Consider the following 18,910-nt stretch of genomic DNA (forward strand, 5'->3'; position numbering starts at 1 on the left):
TGAGCAATATGAACTTTGATCAAATGACAGAAAAGCAGGCATGTACAATTCCATGCTGGTAGAATTCCTTTCCACGTGACAGTCATGGATTTGACAACATTGCTTTTTCCCTGCTCTTTCTAATATTGCTGGTACTACGTTTGCATTGTACTGCCGCTCAGCACTGTGCTAAAAGTTTAAATCTGATTTACAAATCAATTAACTACTACTAATCATTTTATATCCTTATGAGTGAAACTTTTGTTTAGCGCTTTGACAAAAAAATTCAGTGTAAACATTTACAAAACCCAGTTGAATCTATTTCACAAGTGTTTTTCATTATTTTGCCATTGTATCTGACAATTATGGTGGAATTTCATAAGCATATCAGCAAATTTTTTGCAAAATATTCATCAAAATAGTACCAAAAGTGTGAAAAACATTTTTCATTTATGGCCAATACTCATAACAAAACATTATAGAAGGAAAAATCCCTCCAGTTTTGCTTTGCTTGAGTGAAAGTTTTTACACAGTTATGTCATGCACGTATGATCCTAATTCTAGTGGAAGTGGCAGACTTGGAAAATATTACTTGCAGAGGGTTCATTTTTTAATAAAACCCATCAAATATACTGTACTCAGCAATAAGATCTCCATGGAAACATTATAGAACGCCTGAATAATTTTGAGTGAATAGTGTTACATCTTGAATGAATTCATTAATGCCGCTCCAGGGTGCTCAGAATGCCAAGACAGGAGGTGGAGACCAGAATCCACAAATATAGCTCCAGTATGTTTTATATTTAAAAGGTGAGAAGATGCCTCAATCTATCTGTTTGTTAGTAGACAAGAAAAGACATTCAACTAAGCAAACGGCACAATGTTTCAGAACTATTCACTTTAGACTGGACTAGATTGACTTAATGGAAACACGGAGTGTGAAATACTGGCCCCACTGACTCCCATTGACTTCAGTCAGGATGATTACATCCAGAGAGGAAGGATGGGTAAAGAAAGAAGGTTCCATTCATTCTTTTCTTAAAAACAATAGACCAAATTATGTTGATTACAGTGGTACGACCCCACTGAAGCCAATAGGGTTGCATCAGTGTAAATAAGAGGAAAATTTGGCCTAGTAAATTATTTGTGCAATATATCGACTTCAATGTAGCCTGAAACATGAATTCTGAAATGAAGACTGAGAAAGAGAGTCAACCTGGCTTCTGCTGAGACACAGCAAATATTTTGGGAACACAAGGAGTGCTGAAGGAGTCTCTCTCTCTTCCAACTACCCAAAATACTTAGTAATGTCAAGATCAGAAGAATCAACACATGGTTGATGGCTGGGTCAGCAATGATGAGACAAAAAGATTCTTTCATCTGAAGAAAGGATTTCTCATACTTATGTTATTTCTCTTGTAGAATCAGATCCAGCTCCCATTGACTTTTATGAAAGTTGGATCAGGCTCATAGGGTCTGACTCTGTATTCCACTCACTCCAGTATAAATCAAAGTTAGCAGCATTGGAGGCAATAAAGTTATACCACTATATGAGTGAGAGGAGAAGCGGGTCCACCAAGTGGTGTTGGGTATTATTATTAATACTAGTTTGTAAAAAGACATTGTTCCTTCCAAGGAGCTTTCTTGACTAGATTCTCTAGATCCTAGAAACGATCCTAAAAAGGAGATTAAATAAATTCTTCAAGGCTCCCACTGACTCAAAAAGTGACATGCTTAACTTGCCTTCATCTTGTTGGCACTTAGGGGAATAGCTACTTCTGGTTTTCATATTTCATTCTACTTGAGTTTACATTCTAGAGACAGACCTAAGCAATAACATTCAAATCTCAACTTTCCCAAGGTATGTGGGCCTAAGCATTTTGAATTTAGACCCATGTTACACAAGCTACAGAAAAGATTCAGATGTCATTCAGACTTTACCAGTTGTGTTTCTGAATGTAGGTAAAAAGAAAAGGAGTACTTGTGGCACCTTAGAGACTAACCAATTTATTTGAGCATAAGCTTTCGTGAGCTACAGCTCACTTCATCGGATGCATATTGTGGAAAGTGTAGAAGATCTTTTTATATACACACAAAGCATGAAAAAATACCTCCTCCCACCCCACTCTCCTGCTGGTAATAGCTTATCTAAAGTGATCACTCTCCTTACAATGTGTATGATAATAAAGTTGGCCATTTCCAGCACAAATCCAGGTTTTCTCACCCCCCCGCCCCACACACAAACCCACTCTCCTGCTGGTAATAGCTTATCTAAAGTGACCACTCTCCTTACAATGTGTATGATAATCAAGGTGGGCCATTTCCAGCACAAATCCAGGGTTTAACAAGAACATCTGAGGAGGGGAGGGGTAGGAAAAAACAAGGGGAAATAGGTTACCTTGCATAATGACTTAGCCATTCCCAGTCTCTATTCAAGCCTAAGTTAATTGTATCCAATTTGCAAATGAATTCCAATTCAACAGTTTCTCGCTGGAGTCTGGATTTGAAGTTTTTTGTTGTAATATCACAACTTTCATGTCTGTAATCGCGTGACCAGAGAGATTGAAGTGTTCTCTGACTGGTTTATGAATGTTATAATTCTTGACATCTGATTTGTGTCCATTTATTCTTTTACGTAGAGACTGTGCAGTTTGACCAATGTACATGGCAGAGGGGCATTGCTGGCACATGATGGCATATATCACATTGGTGGATGTGCAGGTGAACGAGCCTCTGATAATGTGACTGATGTTATTAGGCCCTGTGATGGTGTCCCCTGAATAGATATGTGGGCACAGTTGGCAATGGGCTTTGTTGCAAGGATAGGTTCCTAGGTTAGTGGTTCTGTTGTGTGGTATGTGGTTGCTGGTGAGTATTTGCTTCAGGTTGGGGGGCTGTCTGTAGGCAAGGACTGGCCTGTCTCCCAAGATTTGTGAGAGTGTTGGGTCATCCTTCAGGATAGGTTGTAGATCCTTAATAATGCGTTGGAGGAGTTTTAGTTGGGGGCTGAAGGTGACGGCTAGTGGCGTTCTGTTATTTTCTTTGTTAAGCCTGTCCTGTAGTAGGTGACTTCTGGGAACTCTTCTGGCTCTATCAATCTGTTTCTTCACTTTCGCAGGTGGGTATTGTAGTTGTAAGAATGCTTGATAGACATCTTGTAGGTGTTTGTCTCTGTCTGAGGGGTTGGAGCAAATGCAGTTGTATCGCAGAGCTTGGCTGTAGACGATGGATCGTGTGGTGTGGTCAGGGTGAAAGCTGGAGGCATGTAGGTAGGAATAGCGGTCAGTAGGTTTCCGGTATAGGGTGGTGTTTATGTGAACATCGTTTATTAGCACTGTAGTGTCCAGGAAGTGGATCTCTTGTGTGGACTGGACCAGGCTGAGGTTGATGGTGGGATGGAAATTGTTGAAATCATGGTGGAATTCCTCAAGGGCTTCTTTTCCATGGGTCCAGATGATGAAGATGTCATCAATATAGCGCAAGTAGAGTAGGGGCGTTAGAGGACGAGAGCTGAGGAAGAGTTGTTCTAAGTCAGCCATAAAAATGTTGGCATACTGTGGGGCCATGCGGGTACCATAGCAGTGCCACTGATCTGAAGGTATACATTGTCCCCAAATGTAAAATAGTTATGGGTAAGGACAAAGTCACAAAGTTCAGCCACCAGGTTAGCCGTGACATTATCAGGGATAGTGTTCTTGACGGCTTGTAGTCCATCTTTGTGTGGAATGTTGGTGTAGAGGGCTTCTACATCCATAGTGGCCAGGATGGTGTTATCAGGAAGATCACCGATGGATTGTAGTTTCCTCAGGAAGTCAGTGGTGTCTCGAAGGTAGCTGGGAGTGCTGGTAGCATAGGGCCTGAGGAGGGAGTCTACATAGCCAGACAATCCTGCTGTCAGGGTGCCAATGCCTGAGATGATGGGGCGCCCAGGATTTCCAGGTTTATGGATCTTGGGTAGTAGATAGAATATCCCAGGTCGGAGTTCCAGGGGTGTGTCTGTGCGGATTTGATCTTGTGCTTTTTCAGGGAGTTTCTTGAGCAAATGCTGTAGTTTCTTTTGGTAACTCTCAGTGGGATCAGAGGGTAATGGCTTGTAGAAAGTGGTGTTGGAGAGCTGCCGAGCAGCCTCTTGTTCATATTCCAACCTATTCATGATGACAACAGCACCTTCTTTGTCAGCCTTTTTGATTATGATGTCAGAGTTGTTTCTGAGGCTGTGGATGGCATTGTGTTCCGCACGGCTGAGGTTATGGGGCAAGTGATGCTGCTTTTCCACAATTTCAGCCCGTGCATGTCGGCGGAAGCACTCTATGTAGAAGTCCAGTCTGCTGTCTCGACCTGATGTCTGCTTTAGATGTTGGATCTGAGCAGTTTACCCAGTGCAAAGTACTTCTGTACCTGGGCCCATGGTATGGCATTTGCTAAGCTGGTCAGTCTCACAGCTGGAAAGTAGCCAGCTCTTGGCTACAGCTAATGATGCTGGATTCATTCCAGATGTTGGCACATAATGCTTTCCTATTAAATGTCACCACTGTGTTTTGTTTAGTTTTAAACTGAGAGAGTTGTGAAAGCTTGGTAAATTTGCCTGATAAAGTTCTGTGTGTCTGTCTTTCTACCCAATCTCTCTGTAAAAGAGAGGGACCAATGAGGATATGATCTGATCTAGATCCAGAACCCCCTTAAGCCTCAATTTGAGGAGATGGAGAGTCAAGGCTGAGATCCAGTCAAAACTCAGGTTTGGATGTGAGTGTTCTGAAATTGTGAAAGCTGTTTTCTGTGAGATTTCAGCCTAATCCTGTCAAATCAGGTGATTTTGTGATCTTTCCTTTCATCTTGAACAATAAAAAGCTCACAAGATGAGCCATTTTTGCAAGATTTTTTCTAATTTGACCTGAAATGCCAGGATAATTGCTATTCTTAAAAGATTTCTACTGTATTGATTTGCATCCAGAAAAGTTCCAGATATCAGGCTCATCATGATTGTCTGTACCTGTATCCATCTCCTGTATTTATATCTATCACTCAGTCAGTTAATAGAGAGCCTGATTCTGACCTCACACAAAAGTTAATGGATTTACACTGGTGTAAAACTAGCATAAGCGAGGTCAGAATCAGGCCCTGAATGTTTCATTAGCTTTATCAGCATGACAAGATATACAGAACTTGCCTCCTTTTTTTCTCTGTCGCGCCTTGACACTAAGCCTGCTGAATTGGAATTAATTTGCAAACTGGATACAATTAACTTAGGCTTGAATAGAGACTGGGAGTGGATGTGTCATTACACAAAGTAAAACTATTTCCCCATGTTTATCCCCCCCTCCCCCCGCTCCTCAGATGTTCCTGTTAACTGCTAGCAATGGCCCACCTTGATTATCACTACAAAAGTTTCTCTCCCCCCCCCGCTCTCCTGCCGGTAATAGCTCATCTTCAGTGATCACTCTCCTTACAATGTGTATGATAACACCCATTTTTTCATGTTCTGTGTGTATATAAATCTCCTCACTGTATTTTCCACTGAATGCATCCGATGAAGTGAGCTGTGGCTCACGAAAGCTCATGCTCAAATAAATTGGTTAGTCTCTAAGGTGCCACTAGTACTCCTTTTCTTTTTGCGAATACAGACTAACACGGCTGCTACTCTGAAATAAGCCTCTGATATTATCACTATGGATTCCACTGTTGCTTGTCAGGCCAAAGAACCCCAAAGTCCTCCCAGTCTGGGAGAAAGTTCCAGGCTTGTCTTTCACTTGGAAACAATCCTGTAACATTCCTTACAGAGGTTCCTTCTCTGACTCTGGCCTTGTCTATACTAGCAAGCTTCATAACTGGGATTCACCACCGACACAGCTTCATGGCACAGGCATTGCTACTCCCCTGTCGTTTAACCCTCCTCCAAGCAGGGATAGATGACGCAGAGGTAAAATCGTCTGAGCCCTGCCCACGCTGTAGCTCCCACCAGTGGAGCAGCACTACTCATGAATTACAGCTCTGAGGTTCGCTAGTGTAGGTAGGGCTTAAAATGACATTTCCCTAAGAACCCAAACAAACCACATGCTGTATTTACGCATCCTCCTACCAGTAGCAGAACCCTATCTACTTGGCCTATTTTGAGTTCCAATGAAAACATATATTTAAAACCTGAACATGGACCTTTGCTTGTCCTTCCGCTCCTAGCTGCAAATTCCTACGCCACTTTCCTGTTTTGAGCCATGACTTCACCAATATATTTAAAACCACATAATATCCTCTTTTCCCTTTGCCAGCTGCCTGCTGAGCCCCACCCTGGTTCCCCATTCTGAGCTATGATTTCACACAATTATAATATATTTTTAAAAATCATGTTTTCCCTTTGCTTGCCCCAGCTGTAAATTCCTGCCTCATTTTCCCCTATAACTGGGACTGGAGCTGTGAACTGTTCTTAGACACTGGTGTGTCACAGACAGAGTGATACGCTGGCTGTAACTGAAGAAAATCCCTCATCTCAGATCTAGCAGATATATCAGAGAAGGATGGCTAAAGGAGCTATGTTACGGTGTGGATTGAGACCTTGAATGCTTCCCAATACGGCAACAAGGGCCAATGGCAACAAGGGATAAATAGCATATTATGTCACTAAAGTTTCAAAGCCAAATACTCAGCTCTGCTAAGCCCCTTCTGCATAACTCCAATGGCACAATGCACTGAAGATGCGTCAGTTGGGCTACTGGGGATTCCCCTGGCCTGGGGACATCAGTAAGTGGTATAAAGCTGCACAGCTAGAGTTACACTTCTTCCCAGCATTACTGCCTGCAACCTTATAGCTTAGGCTGTGTAGTGGTGTGCTGAAGCAGGAAAGGCAGTGACTGGAGTGAACTGTGCTCCAGTAATTCAGGCTGATGTAGAGGTTTCTAAGGGTCTGTCACCAATCAGTGCAACTTAGAGGAGCCCTGGGACTGCTCTAAGTTGTGTTGATGGGCTGAACTGGTCCCTGGGAACTCTGTGGCAAGGTGGCACAAAGATATCTATGCCTCCAAACTAAAATGCACCTAAGGATCTGACTCTGGGTGTATTATTATTGTTATAGTTATTAATGGGGCTTCTAAATCCCAGAGGTGAGGGACAGAAAGCTCTGGGAGAAGGGTGGAACAGGTCGATGTCTCTTGGCTGACTATCTGCAATGGCACTGAAAGGACTCTAGCCCCAAGACCCTGAGGTTGATAGGTAGGTAAGGTCATATTTTAGAGAATCTCCTGGTAAAAACTGACCAGGAATATCCTTCCATTTTCCAGTCTGCTTTCTCATTTCATTCGGTTTGTGGGCTCCTTTAGGACATTCATCCTACAGTGTCTTTGTTGAGAAGAATTTTATGAAGAAACCTGATTCTATTAGGAATGTAGAACTTGCTATGCTGGATCGATCAGTGGTCCATCTCATCTGTAGCTCTGTCTCCATAAGTACATGATGCTTCAGAGAAAGATGTAAGACTCCCATAGCATAACAGACAACTATTATCATGGGGGTAGGGTGGGAGGATTTCTTCCTAGCCTCAAGCAGTTAGCTGTAGCCTGAAGCATGTTCATTCTAGCTAATGTAACTCGAGATTATATTATTAATACAAATGCCCAATGCCATATAAAATCCTTCTGTTCTAGACCCATCTACCCATCCCTCAATTTAGACAAGAATTATAATAGGGAAACATAAAAGCAGAGATGAATAACTGTTATTGAACTGTGTTTGTAATTTGGAACAACAGCTTGGAAGGTTATGAATCTCTAGGGAATGTAGTGGCTTTGGCAGGAGTCTGTGAGTCAAGCCTCTTAGGGACAGAACCTCAGCTGGTATACGTTGTCATAGCTCCATTGAAGTCAATTGTTTAAGTCAACTGACTTCAATGTAACTATGGCAAGTTACACCAGCCACAGTTTAGATCTGCCCTTTAGGTTCTATTTCTTGTTCTAATGCTGACTTAAGTGGCCCTTATGTCAAACCACTTCACCTATCTGTGCCCCACTTGCTCCATCTGTACAATAGGTATATTTTAGAGTGCTTTGAGATCCAGGATTGAAAGGTAGCAGAGAAGAGTAAATCATTATTTGTTACTTGAAGTAAGTACATGATGACTTCTTCGGAATCATGGAGTCACTATTACTTACAAGAGCCAGTCAACAGCAACAAGCAGACTGATGTCCTGAGTGGGGAGACCCACCGCGGTGAGGATGAGAAGCATGGTGACCAGTCCTGCACTGGGTATACTGGCAGCTCCAACACTTGCTAAGGTGGCTGTCAGACTGTAAGAATAAACACATTAATCGGTATCAACAAAGAGGGTGTGACTTTCAACGTGTACTCACTTGATCAAAATAAAAGGTTGGTTTTCACTGACATTTCCCAGAAAATACAGGGCTGCATAACTACTAGAGATGGGATCAAGCCACAATTTGGAGGATTCTGTTCCTCCACCAACTCCAATTTAAGAAAGTTCAGATCTGGGGGTTTTGTTCAGACTACTATAAAGATAAAGTCAATTTGCAACATTCATACTGTTAGCCTGGTTTTGATTTTCAACCTTCTTCTCTACATTTCAGGGATGTTTGAATCCAGGGCTTTTGCCCAGATCCACATCCCCATTCCAACTGGAATTTCTGCAGTGTAGGGGCTGCAGGCTGAATTTCCAGTGCAGTTCATTAATGTTAATTTATGGAACTTGCAGTTTGTATTGTGAGATAACGGCGTGGGGGAATTGGTTGTTATCAATAAGGAAATGGTGAAAGACTATGTCTCCTACAGTCACGTGCTCCAAACTCTGGGAGCTTGTGATAAACCAAGCCCAGATACAAAGCTCTCTTGTTCTGGTTTGCAAAACCAACATTCAGCTAACTAGGTTTTGCAAATCCAAAGCCATGCCTGCTTTTGCTCCAATTAGTAGAATGTGAAAGTCAAGTACAGTGAACGTCTGTGCTACAAATGCTGGAAGTTTGAAAAACCAGGCTACAGAGACACTGGGCATTCCTTTGTAGAATGGAAAATAAATTAGGCAGTGAGGGAGCCAAGGAACAATAAAAAATATAAAAGAAGTCTCTGTCTTTCTGAAATAGATCACGCAATTTACTACTAAATTTGAGATGCTGTGAGTTCACCAAGGAAGATTTTAAAGTGCTTCCAATAAAGGGGTGGGGGAATAAGTGCCTCCATGGGGTAAATACTGGGCTACAGCCATGGTGCTAATGTGAGGACACAGCATTTGAGCCCCTACCATTTCCAGGATTATCATCTCCAAGGGGTAGGTTGCTTTGCCAGGTCTGGTTGTTGGGTTAAAGCAGAAATGCCCAAAAGGACAGATATGAGGTGCAAAAAGGAGAATTGCTAAGCCTGCCTGAGCCTGCATTTGGGTCATTTGAACCTAACCCCAGCATTGCTAGTTGGGTTTGGCAGATATAAGAGAACAACCTTCTAGCCATTTGCATTGTCATATCAGGACATAGTATGAGTGTCACAACACAAATGTCATCCCATCATATTGCACTGGGGAAAGAGTTGTTCTCTGCCAACCTCATTCAGATCTCAGACCAACATACATCAAGAATCATTCTGGGAAGTTCAGGGGGTCAACTGCACTAGTGTACAAATGGTGCAAGATCTGAATCAGGCACAGTGAGTCAATTCTTTAGAGTAGGAGCAGGAGGAATAATTCAGGTTCACCAAGACTTGTGGTCAACAAGTTCCAGAACTTCCTCTGGCAGCAAATATTTTATTAGCAACTCACCACTAAAAAGAATGTTCTTATTTCTAAAAACTAAATTGTATTATTCAAGGTCCAACTTTGCAGCATCTGCCTTTGAGAGAAGCAGCCTAACCCCTTTAAAACCATATGTTACTATTGTAAGTAACCTGCAGGAGGCAAAGAACTGGAAAATATGTTACTAATATAGTTGGGCAAGAAATGCAACACTAGAAATTCCAGTGCGGGCACTTCTTTATCCTGAAAAGGAGTTAGCTAAGACGAAGGTGGGTGGATTAGAGACACAAGGAAAAGGCAAACTTGGCAGCATTCATGTGTGGTTTGAATTATTATGATTCAAAATGTCAAGCTGAGTGCATCTGTCATATTTTCCATTGTAAATGAATTCAGCAGCAACAGTCATAACTTTACCATTCTCTTTTTTTAGTCACAGGATCGAATATGACTTTAAATTGTGTTACAGTAAAACATGCCAAAATTATACTAACCTAATTTAAATGTGTGTATTCTTTTGAGCTTCCAGATATTTCAACGTAGTTCTATATGTAATGATTTGACATAATAGGGATAGATCTACTGTACTCGGGGTTAACGTGAGCACACTGAGATAGAATTTAAGATCTACAATCTCCAGTCTATTTTGCTGTAATGGTAGCTCAGGGGTGTCAAACTCATTTCATGTGACAGGACTGATCTGATACCCTGCCACTTGGAACAGTCAGCAAAAGTTATTAATATAGAAATAGATAAATATAAACCATGTTGGTAGTTACTTACATCCCCCCTTAGACTTATCTGAAGTTTCCTTTTCTTTGACTTGCCTGGTTGGGGTACCTATTCTCCAGCCGGCAGGTAAGCTGTCTTCAGTGCCACTTCCCCTCACCCAGACATGTTCCAGCTTCTAGCAGACTTGTACCTCTCTAGCGCCTCTTGAACATGACCAAGTGGTTCTACACCTGCACGTGAGATTTTGCTGGATTGCTGTGCCAGAGTCTGGACTATGGGGATATGAACTGAAGAGCACACAAGTGTTTTCCTCTCCAACTTCCCTGGGTGGACCCTGCTGGAGCACACTAAATGTCCCTTAGTGAGCATTGATGTAGTCCGGATGGGGAGGACTGAATTAGGCCAGGCAGACCCAATTAACCAATTAAGTGGCAGACAGGAGAGAGATTTAGGCTAGGAGGCAGCCACTAATTGGAATCTAGCTCACCTGTGAGGGAACAGATGGGACTTACATAAAGCCAAGAGACTGGCAACAAAAAGGAGGCTGTGGGGTGAAGAGTGGTGGTCTCTCTTCTTGAGAGAAAGAGGGTGAGGAATCCCTGAGACTTAGTAGACCCCAGGAGAGAGGGACTTGACTAGTATGGGGGGAAGCAGAGTAGGAAGTAGTCCTAGGGCAAGAGCAGTAACGTTAGGGAAGCTGCAGACCTTGACTGCTTGGTAAAGGGCCCTGGGCTGGAACCCAGAGTAGAGGATAGGCCTGGGTTCCCTTACCAACTAATCCTGCCAGAGTGGTATTGCCAGGGACAGTGAATTAGCAGACTGTTAGAGGGGTAGGGCAGTGGATGTAGGATTGTTGAATGCTATTTGTCTAGAGATACCTAAAAAGTATCATACCCCAGAAGGGAAAACCACTTAGTGTCCTGTCCAGGGGACTGAATCACAAAGGGGAAGCAGCAGCTCCTGGAACAACAGAAGGGCTGCAGACAGAGAGTGAGGGAGTGCAACTGCTGGAAAGGGGTGTTAGCTGAGCAGAACTAATCCCCAGAACAGCCTGGAGGAGGAGCTGTCAAGTGATGAGTAAAGTACCCTGTGACTCCTAGCCTTGCCTCTAGGAACTCAAGGGCTACATCAGTATTTGTGCCACAGCAACACTCATTGTAAATGTCGGATGGGGAGGCATATATGGCCCTCTTCCCCCTAATCAAAGGGGCTGCCCAGAGCCAAACTGGCCCTAGGACAAGTTTAAAAGAGCATAAGGGCTGCTCTCATGTCTACTGGCAGATCCCAAGAAATCCCTCTGCTCGTCTGGACTATGCCAGAATACATTACACGGCAGCCATCTCTCTTTGTCACCATTGCCCACTCACAGTCTGAAAATGCCTTGCACCAAGGCCATTATTTTTATTATTAATTTGCAAAATGAGAGGAAATAACACAAGCTAACCATATATATATGGATATTTTTTATGGGAAAGTCTTTTTCTATTAGTACTCATATGGACTTTCTAAATAATTAATGTCCTGTACCTACCTTGGAGCATCCCGCTACATTTAATTAAGTTTATTATTATGTTGGACAGACAAGACCATTGCCTTGCTCCTCATGTTGTCCTTTACTCCTGTGCAAAATGAGTTTAAAATGTTACTAACCCAGAAGTCACAAATGATGACACACAGTGCAAGGCAGTGGAGAATCTCTTTGGGAAGTCTTATGGCCTGTGTTAATACAGGAGGTCAGATTAGAGGATCACAATGGTCCATTCTGGTCTTAGAATCCATGAATCGAGGCCATAGCTATTTAACAGTCTTATCCATTCAATACCACTGTGAGAAGCCAAAGTCCATACATTTCACTGTATAAGAATCCATAGGCATTCAGAAGCCATCACTGCATCTTCATACTATACAGCCTTCTAAATCAAAGACCCAGTTTGCAGAAACATATAGAACCCACCTCACAGTGACTATCTGCCCACCATCCAACACAATTCCATTCATCTGTGCTATGAAGATGGCAGCAACTGCTTCATACAGGGCCGTCCCATCCATGTTAATTGTTGCTCCAACAGGCAGGACAAATCTTGTTACACGCTTATCAATGCCCAAGTTTTCTTCAAGACAACGGAAAGTGACAGGTAATGTACCAGCACTGAAAAAATGAGCAAAGACAGGGTTACGTGGTACACAATATTCTTGCATGATGGTCATAGCAAAATTGCAATAGTTCTGGTCTTGTTCCATTTCCCTTCTCAAGTCCAATACATGCATTAAAGAACGTGCAACCAAATAGAACTTACTGAATTCTATAGGAAAGACAAGCACAGTGCTTAATACGAGATTTTTAGTACCTCATTGCTAGAAAGCTGGCAACATTACATATTTCCCTTCCTTTGCCAAATTTTGTTTTTTTCAATCCTCCTGTGGCCGTAAACCTTTTTTCAATCAAGACATACTTCAGTATTAACTGGAGGTCGGATTCTGGGTCACACAGGGGCTAGCTGGACTTTCTACCCAATGTATGAATTATTTCTTGGATTTTTTTTCAAAGCACAGAGCCAAATGGTTTTTTGCAATGTGAATTAAAACCAATATTGAAGAGTCAAATTCTGCATCTCTTCAGTTGTGGAGGTGTTCTTTGCAGAGGAACCAGTGGCCTGTGTACTCCTCATTCACAGAGCTTGGGGGACAGCAAGGTTGGCATTGAAGAACAGGTGCTTGTGTGGATCTACCCTGCCACCCCTCTGTAGGGGGCAGAGTAGGCTATTTCACTCATTAGGCCTGAGTACCCTCAGCAGAGTAGTTCCATAACCACTCTTTCTGTCTAGTGAGTTGAGATTCCTTCCTCTGCTGCCTAAGTGTGCTTAGCTCAGCTGAAGGATCTGCCTCTAAATTAATGAATCCAATTCAGTTACATATATTGATGTAATTTTCATTTTCAGTGTTTGACTCTGGTCCAACCCTTCACTAAATGAACTTGGTTACATCCTGACCAGAGTCAGCTCTGAAAAATGAACACTGTTCTGGGGAAATTCCTGTAGAGAGCAGTTGCTCAATGTAAAGATAGGTGAACCATGTCTGTACCAACTCGTTTGCATACCCCCAGATGAGCTAATGGAAATTTCTCAAAGGTCATCCTGATTACTGTACCAATACTAGTTTTGGTCTGACAAGAATGTTTACTATTGCTTATAGTGAGCAGAACAAAGGGCTGAATTCACTAAAATAGACTACAATAAATCCTTACTGCATATTGCATATACTGCCTTGCAACTTCAGTTTTTAACGTTCCGTACTTAGTCCCCACAGTGACTCTCTGAAGTAGGAAAATATAGATATCTCCATTTTACAGAAGGATAAAATGAGAAACCAAAAGATTAAGTGACTTCTTCAATATCACAGATGGAGTAAGAGTCAGAGGTCAATTTGGTTCTTGTATTCCTGGCTCAGGGTCCTGTGCTTATAATGCCACCCTGCTCTTCTCACTCGCTGAGGGTTTTTTAAAAAGAGATCCATGAACCTGGTAAATAGGTTCAGCCAACTCTGTTCTGGCACCCATGTGGTTTAGTTATAACATGCAATGTTTTTTACCACAGCCAATCAAATATTCCTTCTGTGATGTGACACAACTAGAGTATATATAAAAAACCAGAATAATCTCACTTCAAGATGGGAAATGTAAGGCATATTCCCTCATGAGCTGCTTTAGTAGTCCATGTATAAGACTGTTTGCATGTATGGAGATCGCTGAATGTATAAAGGAGTACTCCCTGTTTTTTCACTCTGCTATGCTGTGCTGGCTTCCATGACAAAGGGATTTCCATATCTTACTCCTTAGAAAGGGAAAAACAGTTCTCTGACACACCATTGAAGTTCAGTTAAATAAGTTTCATTTTCTCCTCCATGAGTAAATCCAAAGTCACTTTTCACAACTTGGAGCAGAGATGAAAGTGTGTACATGGTAGTGGCCTACCTAGGGCTGCTGTAATTGACTCCTCCTGGTTTTGCCATTTACACTGAGGTGTTGCTTTGTCATTTGGAGGACAAGCAAGCCTTTTCCCCCTTAATTTTACTCCCTTTTTTAGCATAGGTGAATTCCGTGCTCATGAATGGTGCCAGATTGACTGCCCCGGGGCTGGAAGTGATTTTTATCATCTCTGGAAGAAAGTGCAGGGTAGGTAGAAGCAGTACAAGATTCCCCATCTTGTCCTAACAATCTTAATCATGGTATGAGGAAGTGTTTGATTGTCCAAGAGTTTTGGCTTCTCAGTGAGGACCCCAAACAAGAGTGCCAGCTGCAGTACTGTGATGTGATGTGGACACTTGTCTATAAGAATTTGGACTGAGAACTACTGAATCATTTCACACAGGCTCTGAATAGCTGTCAGATGTTAAAGACTTTCAATCACTGCTGACCCAGGTTATATGTGAACCAATGGGTGAGATCTGGCTGTAACACAGATTTTTTTTCCTGTGGAAAATTGTGATTGTTTTGGTGATAAAACAAAACATTTTGGACAAAACACAACAATTTTCAGCCAAAAACTTTTGGTTGAAAACTGAACATTTTGATTCAGAAATGCTGCCTCAGTGCCACATTGGAGTTGTAGTTTTTCTGTGTCTTAGGCCCACACTCTCCTCTCTGGACCAGGCTCCCAGGTCAGATATCTCCCATGATCCACCACAATCTCCAGTCTTGTTGAGCCATTGCAGTGCATCATAGAAGTCACTAGCTTCTATGGTGCATCATGGGAGATGCAGTCTGGCTCTGGGGAAATAGGGACAAGACTTTATTTTAGTCAAACCCAATTTTCCATTGAAAACCAATGATCCCTAGCAAAAAGCACCATATCTTATTACCAGTTCCTGAGTCATCCAGTGTCCTACTCCCTTTCCATTTACTGATTCACAGATCTGTGCTCGATGAAGGACTAAACAATTCAGATCTTTATCCAAAGCCCTTTAGCCTGCCAAACATGGCCAAAAGACACAGAAAAATAGAATTTTCAATGAGATTTTGAGTATCTCCTTCCTTCTGATTGGGCAAAATTTAGTTCCCAGTCCTAATTTGCAGAGAGCTCATGGGATACCTGTTGTGTCCTTTTTGGTAGAGAAGAGCTGGGAGCTGAGTTCTTAAAAATATAAATAGAACTTTATTTAGGTCAAAATGCACAGACAAACTCTGGTTCTCTAGCTCTCAGACTAACTAAACAGCTTGTGCTACTCAATATCATCACTCAGGGTATTCCTAAATTCCAATCTGGAGGAAGCAGGCATGGGTGGAACTGTTGGTGAGAGTCCAGGACCTTCATCTACCTCTTGTGTTCCCCACTTGTAACCTAGCATTGCAACTTCATTTAGAAGCAGCAATGTGAATATTGTGACAAATGTGAGACCTTGAAAACATGGAAAATTCAAAATATTTCTATATTGAGATGTGCCATAAGCTATGAGCAAAGGGATTACTCATAAATGTGTGTCTATATTTACCTTCACGAGGTGGGGATTGTATGCTAGCTCCAAGGAGGAGGGTTACTATGCCACCCCAGGGAACTAAAATCAGCAGGGGTAATCACTGCAGATCCTGGGACAGATAAACAGCTCCAGAGAAGTACCACCTCTGGGGCAAATTGCACATACTGGTTCAGACCCAGTTCAAAAGGTGTGGCAGACAAAGTAAGGGCTTTTGGAATAAAGGGTCAGCCTGAACTGGCTGGGGGAGCCTCACTTTGATCCTCAAACTTTCATGAAACTGTAACCAAGAGGCAAAAGCCCTGCTGGAAGAGTGGGAAGCAGTGGAACCTGCCAGGGTCTTCGTGTGGAAGATGGGTAACACCTGGTAAGCTTAGCTTGCATGCAAATTGTTTATTTCAGGATATATTTCTCTAATGCTTTTGCCCTAAAATAAATGTACTTTACTTTGTGAAAGCTGGCTAGTGATTGGTAAACACTGTCATAGCCCCTGAGAGACAGCGGAACTGCAGGTGCTAGACTGAGATCAGAGCTGTTGGGACAGTCTACGTGAATTGCAGGGGAACAGTAAGGCTAAATCCCTGGTCTGGAGAGAGAGGGATGTGGGTATCCACACACAGACAGGTGCTTCTGGAGGCCTGCAATGTAAAGGGGCATACTTGAGTACACCACAAAGGAGGGCAGAAGTGCAGTTAACCCCAGAACTGTGACAAATATGTAACCCTGTGACAATTATGGCTCTGTACATATCCATTTAATAACTAATAACACTCATAGCACTTCATCCATAGATCTTAAAGTGCTTAACCAAGGTGGGTAAGTAGCATTATCCCTATTTTACAGGGCAGGAAACTAAAGCACAGATGTTACCTGGTTTGCACAGTGAGTCAGGGGCCACTCAGGGAACAGAAGTCCGGTCCCCTGACATTCAGCCTGGGGCCACTATCCAGCCTCTATGCCACTATCCATACTGCCTCTCTTTAAGTCTACAGAATGTGAGGTAAAGATTTTTTTTTTTCAAATAGAAATAAGGTGATCAAAAGCTGTTTACTGATTGGTATTAATGACAAAATAACTTTCTGGTAAAGGTCAGAACAGCAGCTGCATAATGTCTAAATGGCAGCTAATGAGCTGCTAAAATATAAATAAGGTGGCAGTTCACATGGAGTACCTGGAAGCTGTGCCTAGAGCTGTGATCCATGCCTGGAAAATGCCAGCAAGGAATGTGAAGGGGCTTTTCCTTGTTATCACGAAATACAGTGAAGGCAAGAAGATCCCACCGTGGATGAGAAGGCCCACGATCACTGTTACCATGTACATTCCAAGTTGCCTGGCAACCACTTCTAAGTCCTTAATTGCAATGATTTTCCCGCAAATAAGGCAGGCAATGCCGAAAGGAGAGTACCTAGAAAAAAAAAACAGAACAGACGGAACTGATCCTTGCAGCATGCAGCCATAAAACCTGTGCACAAAAACATGTGGGACTATGGAGAGAGATCCAGGCTTCTAGACTGAACACTTTGAGATGTGAAGAGGATACAGAACTACTGAATGATGGTGGTTCAGTGGCTGTCCTTCATGCCTCTCTTAATATAGTATGAGTAAAGCCTATACAGAGGAACCTGCCATACTACAATACTTCAGGGGCCGAATCCTAAGGTTTTTACTCAATTTCTACTCGATTTTTTTTTACTCACCACCACTGAATTCAATGTATGTTTGCAGAGTAAGGCTTTGGCCCTATAGTAATATCCCATAAGCAGGTAGTAACTGTACTATACATGCAAGTGTTTTGGATCTTTACTGAAGAATGCTGTATTTTCGTTAAAATACTTAACTATTATGTAGCATTTTTCATCAAGTTCAGGTTTGAAATATTTGTTGAAGATAAATGATCTGATGTATCTAGCCATTTTTGCTGTGAGCCAATCTATTTTATGCTCATTGAATGGTTTCGACAAGCAGTTTTCAGTCTATGGATTGTTCATTAACTATATGCTTTTGATGGGGGGAGGGATAGCTCAGTGGTTTGAGCATTGGCCTGCTAAACCATTTCAACATTCCAGGGTTGTGAGTTCAATCCTTGAGGGGGCCATTTGAGATCTGGGGCAAAAATTGGGGATTGGTCCTGCTTTGAGCAGGGGGTTGGACTAGATGACCTCCTGAGGTCCCGTCCAACCCTGATGTTCTATGATTCTATACGTGTGGTGTGTGATTGGTCACCTAAGTTACATGGTATTTCTTCTGCTCCTTGATTTTAAATGAGAATAACACATTTTGGTACTACATAATTTATAAGAACATAAGACTGGCCATACTGGGTCAGACCAAAGGTCCATCTAGCCCAGTATCCTGTCTTCCGCCAGTAGCCAATGCCAGGTGCTTCAGAGGGAATGAACAGAACAGGTAATCACCAAGTGATCCCATCCCCTGTCATCCATTCCCAGCCTCTGTTTGCCAGAAGCTGGAAATGGACAAGAACACCATCCCTGCCCATCCTGGCTAATAGCCATAGATAGGTTTATCTTCCATTAATTAATCTAGTTCTATTATAATTTTGGCCTTTACAACATCCTCTGGCAAAGGGTTCCACAGATTGACTGTGCATGGTGTGTTGTTCATTTATTATACTTCTAATAAATGACAAATAATGTGGATGAGGAATGCCTTCATGTCATGTGAATGTGAGTTCAGACAAGGTAACATTTACTCCACCTCAGGGGGGTCAGTATAAATTTTATAAGTCACTTCCATACATTTTTACCCTTGTCAGGAAGGTTTAAGTGGGACATAAATGTTACATAGGTTTCGGCTGGGCTCCACTGCACAGGGATGAATTTAGTCCACATTGAAAAGCCTTTCCAAAACATTCACGTAAACAGTCACCGTTTGTGAAGATTCAATAAAGGGGATTTAAGAAAATCCTCAACATGTTTGAAGCAAGGAGACATTTTTCATTGTAAAGAATGTTTGCAAATGCTGGTTTGTGGTATTCATCTTGCTCAGCTTCTTTTT

At 42.2% G+C, this 18,910-nt stretch overlaps 1 protein-coding gene across 2 annotated transcripts in view; it reads right to left on the minus strand.

Moving 5' to 3' along the window:
- Nucleotides 1-18,910, minus strand: part of SLC1A2 (solute carrier family 1 member 2) — a 120,775-nt gene that overhangs the window by 16,032 nt on the left and 85,833 nt on the right. For both annotated transcript variants that reach the window (XM_007055245.4, XM_043549153.1), the window contains exons 7-9: nucleotides 17,067-17,300; nucleotides 12,381-12,575; nucleotides 8,115-8,249 (exon numbers count right to left, since the gene is read on the minus strand). In XM_007055245.4, the coding sequence (XP_007055307.3) occupies nucleotides 8,115-8,249; nucleotides 12,381-12,575; nucleotides 17,067-17,300 (564 nt within the window). The remainder of the gene's footprint in view (nucleotides 1-8,114; nucleotides 8,250-12,380; nucleotides 12,576-17,066; nucleotides 17,301-18,910) is intronic.

Source organism: Chelonia mydas, chromosome 6 (genome assembly GCF_015237465.2).
Source record: "Chelonia mydas isolate rCheMyd1 chromosome 6, rCheMyd1.pri.v2, whole genome shotgun sequence".
In the NCBI taxonomy this organism is placed as follows: domain Eukaryota; kingdom Metazoa; phylum Chordata; order Testudines; family Cheloniidae; genus Chelonia; species Chelonia mydas.